This window comes from Cebus imitator, unplaced genomic scaffold (genome assembly GCF_001604975.1).
Source record: "Cebus imitator isolate Cc_AM_T3 unplaced genomic scaffold, Cebus_imitator-1.0 Scaffold101, whole genome shotgun sequence".
In the NCBI taxonomy this organism is placed as follows: domain Eukaryota; kingdom Metazoa; phylum Chordata; class Mammalia; order Primates; family Cebidae; genus Cebus; species Cebus imitator.
Genome location: NW_016107416.1, coordinates 5,949,667 through 5,958,222, shown reverse-complemented (window position 1 = coordinate 5,958,222; position 8,556 = coordinate 5,949,667). Strand labels below are relative to the sequence as shown.

The 8,556-nt window shown below is 38.4% G+C and overlaps 1 protein-coding gene across 7 annotated transcripts in view; it reads right to left on the bottom strand.

The window, feature by feature from the left end:
* Positions 1 to 8,556, bottom strand: part of ZDBF2 (zinc finger DBF-type containing 2) — a 42,572-nt gene that overhangs the window by 21,479 nt on the left and 12,537 nt on the right. The window contains exon 2 of one of the 7 annotated variants that reach the window (XM_017536892.2): positions 3,257 to 3,359. The exons of the other annotated variants lie outside the window; for them this stretch is intronic. Coding sequence (XP_017392381.1) covers positions 3,257 to 3,310 — 54 coding nt within the window. The 5' untranslated portion in view covers positions 3,311 to 3,359. The remainder of the gene's footprint in view (positions 1 to 3,256; positions 3,360 to 8,556) is intronic. 7 annotated transcript variants of the gene reach the window in all.

The following is an 8,556-nucleotide window of genomic DNA, read 5'->3' as shown; positions in this document are numbered from 1 at the left end:
AGAAAGAAAGAAAGAAAGAAAGAAAGAAAGAAAGAAAGAAAGAAAGAAAGAAAGAAAGAAGAAAAAAATAATAAAAAATTAGAGTAAACTGCCCAAATTTTCATACTGAGCAAACAGCAAGGCCAGGATTTGAATCTAAAGCTTCTCTTTCACTGTTTCATGTTAGCAAATGGCATATTTCTAACATGTTACTTACAATTTAATAGTGCATTTTAATTTAACAATACTTAGAAAATATGTTTTAAAGTATCTCAGTAAAGGTGCTCAAAGAACTTAAAACAGGTTGCTAGCTCCTGACTACTGTTACAACTCTTGCAATTATTTTCTTCCATGTTGACTTCAGAGGTCAATGCTAGTGCTCCTAGCCCCAGGAACAATCTAAATTATGACACTTTCGAAATCTTGCTACAAAACTCTCCACTGTCCAGGACCCATCGCCAGAGTTAGACCGCCTGGTGATTAAAGGGGACAAATGCACAAGGAAACAAATATTCAGTTAAAATCCAACCTTACTGAATAAAGAATATGTGGTACATACACATCATGGAATACTACACAGCCATAAAAAATGAGATCATGTCATTTGCAGCAACATGGATGCAACTAGAGGCCATCATCCTAAACAAATTTACACAGAAACAGAAAATCAAATACCGCATGTTCTCACTTTTAAGTGGGAGCTAAACATTAGGTACATGTGGGCATAAAGATAGGAATAAATGGCACTGGGGATACTAGGTCAGGGAAGACAGGGCAGGGGACAAGGGCTGAAAAACTACCTATCGGGTACTGTGCTCACTACCTGGTTGATGAGATCATTTGTACCCCAAACCTCAGCATCACACAATATAGCCACATAACAAGCCTGCACATGTGCTGTCCCTACTGAATCTAAAATAAAAGTTGAAATTACAAAAATAAATAATAAAATCCAACCCTGTCCTCTCGTAAAAAGGCAATGTGAACAGAAAACTTCATTTACATCCCATAAAGTGTAGTTCCTTTAGATTTTTTGAATTGATGTATAACATACATAAAGTACACAAATCATATGCACATAGCTCAATCAACTATCACATGGTAAACACATTCTTACCATCCATGAAAAGTTGACAAGCACCCAGAAATCCCTGTAATGTCCATCCCAATCTAATATCCCTTCCCTTTTCCCCAAAAGTAACTATTATCTAACTTTTAAGTACTATAGTTTTAAAATTTTCTGAAATGTATATAAATGGGGTCATACAATATGTATGCTTTTTCATTTAACTTATTTTACTCAATATTATACATGTAATATTCATCCATATTAGCTGAATTTGTTCATTTTCTTTTCTGCATATTTCATTGTATGAATATGCCATATTTTATTTATTCATTCTACTCTTGATGGACATTTGCGTTTTTTCTGGCTTTTGGCTATTACTAATAATGCTGTGAAGAACCTTCTTATATATCTTTTGGTACCAATGTCCACGCATTTTTGTTGAGTAATTAGGAGTGAAACTTCTGAGTCATAAAATTTGCATATGTTTCAGCTTTAGTAATCACTACCAACCAGTCTTCTAAAGTGGCTGTACCAATTTATATTCCTACAAGCAATATTCCTACCTCCTTATCAACACTTAGTATTGTCAGTCTCTTTAATTTTAGCTATTGTACACGTTTTTATGGTTATATCACTGTGGTCTTACTCTGTAATTTTTGTGATAGCTTTTCCTATTTACTGGCCATTTGGATATCCTCTTCTATGTTGGGTCTGTTCAAGTCTCTCTGTTTTTCAAATGGATGTTCTGTCTCTTCCTTATGTACTTGTAGAAATTCCTTATTTATTCTGAACACCAGTTCTTTGTTCAATTACATGTGTTTTGAGTGCCATCTTCCTCTCTGCAGCTTTTCACTTTCTTAATCATCTTCTATTGTTTCTTAACTTTATTACAGCCCAGTTTTTATCTTTTTTTCTTTGTCAGTCCTTTTTGTGGCCAGAAATCTCTCTTTACCATCAAAGTCATAAAGATTTTCTCCTGTTTCTAGAAGGTTTGCTATTTTGCCTACGACATTTACATCTACTTCTAACTGATTTTTATATGCAGGGTGATTCGGCAATAAAGTTTCATTTTCCTCTCCATATGAATATTCAATTGACCCAGTATCATTTATTGAAGAAAGTCCTGTTCTCACTGCTCTGCAGCGCCACCTTTGTGACAAATCAGACATCCATATATGTGTCTGTTTCTGGAGTTCCTGGCTTGTTTCCACGATCCTTCTAACTCTGTAGCAAGACTGTACTATTTTAAAGACCGTAGTTTCAAAAGTTTTAGTATCTGGTAGAGGACATATATTCACTTTGTTCTTAAGACTATCCTGGTTCTTCTGAGCCTTTTACTTTCCCACATTTATTTCTGGAATTGGTTTTTCATTAAAAAAAAAAAAACTTTTCTGAGATTTTCATTGAAATTACATTGGATAAATATAACAATCTAGGCAGAATTGACATGTTTATGATATTGATTCTTCTAATCCATGAACATGAAAATTTCTTTGAATGTTTATAGTTTCTAGCTTAAATCTTACATTTTCTTACGTTTATTCCCTAGAATTTGATGTTCTTTGATGCTATTGTAAACAATTGTATCTCATTTTCTGCATGGTATCTGTATATAAAAATACACTTCCTTTTTACATTGGTCTAACAACCTTTTTAAACTCACTAATTGATTCTGATGGTTTACCTAGCTATCTTTTGAGTTTTCATGTCCATGATCATGTTGTGCATAAATAGTTTTATTTCTTCTTATCCAATCTTTATCATTTTTATTTCTTTTTCTTTCCATATATCCTTGACTAGGATCTCTGACAAAATATTGAATACAGTTGTAATTCAAGCATCAAATCTATTTTCACTTAATATATTATTGATAGAGTTGTATTTGACTTTTTCAATCTGTTATTATTCTTGCCTATACAATTATTCCTTTTCCTCTCCTTTCTTGTGTTCTTGTAGACAATGTTTCACTATTTCAATTTTTCCCTTACTATTAACTCTATAGTTATAGACTTTTTGTAGTCTATTTTGGTAAGAGATTACAATGAGCAACCCTGAATTGTCAATGTCTAAAATGACTTGTTACTTTTACTCTCTTTATAAACAATGCAAAGTTCTTAGAAATTAACATCACTTACTCCCCTCCCAATTTATATGCCAATGATGTTCATCCCACAAGACAGTATTCACTTAGATTGCCTACATATTTACCTTTCCACTGTTCTTCATTACTTCCTGTATCTGTGAGCTTCCATCGGGAATCATTTTCCTTCTGCCTGAAGAACTCCTTTTTAGTTTTTCCTTTAGTGAGAGTCTGCTGGTGACAAATTCCCTTAATTTTTATTTCCTGAAAATAGTTTTATTTCACCTTCCTTATTAAAAGATATACGTATTGAGTAGAGAATTCTAGGTGGCAGTTGTTTTCTTTCTTTTGGCTTCCATTGTTTCTGTTAAAATACTTCACTAGATATGGGCCCCATATTACTTGACTGCTTTTATAGATCTCCAAAGCCTTGAAATCCAAGGCTGCAAACATCCTCAACAAATTATTAAGAGCAAACCAAATCCAGCAACATATAAAAAGGATTATACACCATGAACAAGTGGGATTTATCCCAAAATGCAAGACTAGTTTAACATCTGAAAACCAATCAATCTAATTGCTATAGGTTGAACTGCACGCCCCCAAAAATTCACATGTTGAGGTTCTAACCCCTCATGTGACTGTATTTGGAGACAGGGCTTTTAGGAGGTAATTTTGGTTAAATGAAGTCATAAGGGCAGGGACCAAATTTAATAAGATTGGTGGCCTTATAAAATAGGAAGACAAATCACCCTCTCTCTCTGCTACAGGAGGATACAGTGAGAAGGCCTGTCAGGTATCTGTCCGTGGCCTGCTAGGAACTGGGCCGCACAGCAGGACGTGAGCGTGGCAGGCAAGGAAGCGTTACCACCTGAGCTCCACCTCCTGTCAGGTCAGCGGTGGCACTAGATTCTCATAGGAGTATAAGCTCTATTGTGAACTATGCATGCAAGGGATCTAGGTTGCACCCTCCTTGTGAGAATCTAATGCTTGATGATCTGCGACAGAACAGTTAAATCCCAAAACACCCCTCCACCCCATCTGTGGAAAAATTGTCTTCCACAAAACTAGTCTCTGGTGCCAAAAAGGTTGGGGATTGCTAATTTAAGTTACCTAGTCTATGGTATTTTATTATGGCAGCCTGAGCTGATGAATACCATAATATATCAATAGACTAAAGGAAAAAAACATACTTATCTAATAGATGAAGAAAAGCATTGGACAAAAGCTTATACCCTTTCATGATTAAACACTTAGCAAATTAGCAATAGAAGGCTAAAACCCACAACTAACATCAAACTTAATGATAAAAGACTAAAAGTTTTCTCCCAAGATCCAGAACAAAACAAGGATGTCCATTCTCACTACTTTAACACTGATCATACTAGAAGTTCTTGCAAGAGCAATTATGCAAGAAAAAGAAATAATGGCATCCAGATTGGGGAAAAAAGTAGTAGAACTATTTGGAGACAAGATAATCTAGTACACAGAAAATCCTAAGGAATCTACAAAAAATTATTAGCACTAATAAACAAGGTGAGCAAGGTTGTATGATACAAGATCAATATTTAAAAATCTATTGAAGCTCTCCATTCACTCGCAATGAGCAATCCAAAATGAACTTAAGAAAACAATTACAATAGCACCAAAAATAACAAAATGCTTGGGAATAAATTTAACATAAGAAGTGTAAAACTTGTACATTGAAAATTACAAAACAGTGTTGAAAGATTTTAAAGAAGCGCTACATAAATGGAAATACCCCTATTCATGGATTAGAAGACTTAATACTAAGATGGATACTCCCCATGAATGTATCTACAGATTCAATACAATCCCTATCAGAATTCCACCTGGTTTTCTGCAGAAACTGACAAGGTGATCTTTAAACTCATATGGAAATACAAAGAACCAAGAATAGCCAAAGCAATCTTGAAAAAGAGGAACAAAGTTGGAGGACTCAAATGTCCTGATTTCAAATTTTACTACATAGCTCCAATAATCAAGACTATGTGGCACTGGCAGCAGGAAAGATAAATAGATGAATAAAATGGAACTGAGGCCAGGGGCAGTGGCTCACGCCTGTAATCCCAGCACTTTGGGAAGCCGAGGCGGGTGGATCACGAGGTCAAGAGATCAAGACCATCCTGGCCAACATGGTGAAAACCCGTCTCTACTTAAATACAAAAATTAGCTGGGCATGGTGGCGCATGCCTGTAGTCCCAGCTACTTGGGAGGCTGAGGCAGGAGAACTGCTTGAACCCAGGAGGCAGAGGTTGCAGTGAGCCAAGGTCGAGCCACTGCACTCCAGCCTGGCGCCTGGCAACAGAGTGAGACTCTGTCTCAAAAAATAAAATAAAATAAAATAAAATGGAATTGAAAGCATAGAAGTAAACCTTATATTTATGGTCAACTGATTTTCAACAAGGATGTCAACTGAATGGGGAAAGGGTAGTCTTCAACAAATGGTGCTGGGACTATTGTATATCACAAACAAAAGGATAAACTTGGAAAAAGACGATGAACAGACAACTATATTTTAACGAAAACAACTGAAGAAGGGCAATGGAGTGCACCAAAGGAGAAACAGAAACTAGGGTGAGCACAGAACTCAGAATGGCAACACAGAGAACAAAAGGGAATGCCAGGGCCCCAGCACCCCATTTCCAACCGGGATCAGCTGGGAACCAGGAATAACTTCTTCCTAGAGCAAGGAGGCAAGCAAGAGAATCCCAACAACCAGCCCCCATTAATATCTCGGATACCTACAGACCCTACCCCTGTAGTCCTCACAGGTACTAAGACCAGCTGAGGGGGCTATCTGGAGTCTACACCACTGGGTTCCCCTGAGAGAAGCAGCTAATACTGTGCCCTGGCCCCTGTGGCCCTTGTGGCTATACCACCTTGCAAGTGGAGCTATCGCTGAAACACGTTTTGCTCCAGAGACAAGTAGCCATGGCTCCCTTTCATCCCTGAGGCTAAGCCACGGCTGAATCATACTAGCCCAGTGGCCTGAAATCACCAGGCCAAGCTAACAGTGATTAAACCCTTCCTCACGGAACCAAGAAGAAGTGAAGCTACTTCACCCACCACTCCTCTCTCCCCATCAGGCTGGAGCTGAAGAGGTACCCTACCTCCCAGGAAAATTGTACCTTGGCAGCTCAAGGCAGTCATGCGTCCCCAGCGCCTAGGCTGAAGTAGCATAATGAATTGCAGGAAACTGCCAAAGATACTCAGAGTAGTCACACAACCCCCAGTACCTAACCTGAAGTGGCACCTTGCATCCCAGGGAAATGGCCACCCAGACCAGTCATGACCCCCAGGCCTAAACTGAAGCAGCACATTGCCCTCTGGGGAACTAGTGTCCTGGCCAAGCTGAGCAGCTGTGCACCCCAAGGCTGAGTAATCCATGTCCCAGGGAAACAAAGCAGTAGCTAAGCTGAGACACGTCGTCCTACTAGCCAAACAGCTCTAGTACTCTGGCTTCCTTAGACCAGACTAGGCCCTTAGAGTCTGAGCTGCTGATGCCTGCCTTTACCTAGCAAATGGAGTCATTGCTATGCTGTTCCCTGCCCTACCTAAACAACAGCTGTGTATCTGCTGCTGCGGAGTCCCACCATCCCAGGGTCTACAGTCACTACTATACAAGCTTCATCCCCTGAGACCTGAGTTGCCATTGAGCTCTAATGACTCACATTAGAGTTTCTGAACCGCAGCCATACCATGCTCCCTAGGATCAAACCTCCAAAGCAACTATTTTTCCCTGAAGTCAGGCCAGTGCTGTGCCCTGCCTTTCAGGGATAGAATCTCAGCTACAACCTGACTCCCTGGACCCCATCTACTAGTAAATGCCTGAAAGTTACAGGTCCTGGCTCTGTGGGCAACCTACATCTAACCCCACCTAAGAGCAAATCTGTACCCCAAGATCCAAGTGCAACAGTAGGTTCATAAGCCTATGAGCCTAGGACCCCGGTCCCACAGCTACTCCAAGCAACTGCACCTGGAACACAGTGCTACAAAAGCTGCTTACAGGCCATGTCAGACCTAACACCAAGAGGGATCTACTCAGCTAAGTCTCCCCATTGTAATGAAAACAAGAACAGGTGGCTCCCCAGAAGCCCTTGACATCAAGGACATTCACAACCTAGGCTGCTGCCATCGCCACAATCTTCTACAGTGTAGGCTGCTGTAGAAGCCTACACCATTGCTGATGGTGAACACAGCTAAAGAAACTGAATGAAGACTCAATAACAACAGAGTTGCTATCTAGCAACAGAGTAACCACACTCTCCCAACCAGCACACTAAACCCCAACTGCAAGTGAAAGTTATTCAATATAAAAGCCACTCCAGAAAGTATGGAAGAAGTGACTGTTCCACCAGATCCACAGACATCAATGCAGGGACATAAGAAACATAAAAAAAAAAAAAAGTAAAGAAATATACCACCACCAAAGGAACATAACTTTCTCATTAAAAACCCCAATAAACACCCCAGAACTGAAAGTATAAAACAACAAAACCCAATGAAAAGAAAAGCAACTAATTTCTGGAAAAAAAAAATCAGAATAATGATCTTAAGGAAATTCAATGAGAGACAAGAAAATACACAGACAACTCAACAAAATCAGAAAAACCATTCTCAATATGAACAAGAATTCAACACAGATAAAAATCATGAAAAGAACCAAACAGAAATCCTACAGCTAAAGAATTCAATGAACAAAATAAAAAATACAATAGAGAGATTCAACAGCAGATTTGATAAAGTAGAAGAAAGAAATATTTTTACATCAGTCATTTGAAATTACCCAGTCAGAGGGAAAAAGAAAGAATGAATGAAAAAGAGGTGAAGAAAGCCTACAAGACTTAAGGGACACCACTGAGTGAACAAATATTTGTATTATAGGAATCCAGAAGGGGAAGACAAGAAGGCATAGAAAACCTATTTAATGAAATAATAGCCAAAAACTTCCCAAGTCTATGGACATCCAGATAGGGGAAGCTCAAAGAATCCCAAATGTATTCAACCCAAAAAGGTCCTTCTTGAGGCACATTATAAACTGTCAAAGGTCAAAGACCAAAGATAGAACGCAAAAACAACAAAAGGATCAAGTCACATATAAGGGAATCATCATTAGACTAACAGATTTCTCTGCAGAAATTTTACAGGCCACCAAAGAATGGGATGATATATTGAAAGTGCTAAAACTACTCCAACAGTCAAACAATACTATACCTAGCAAATCTATCCTTCAGACATGAGAGAAAAATCAAGTCTTTCCCAGAGAAACAAAAACTGAAGGAATTCATCACCACTAGACCAGTCTTAGAAGAAATGCTCAAAGGAGTCCTACATCTGGTAAGCAAAAAAGACAATAGTCACTGTCATGAAAACATGCAAAAATATAAAAAAACACTGGTAGAAC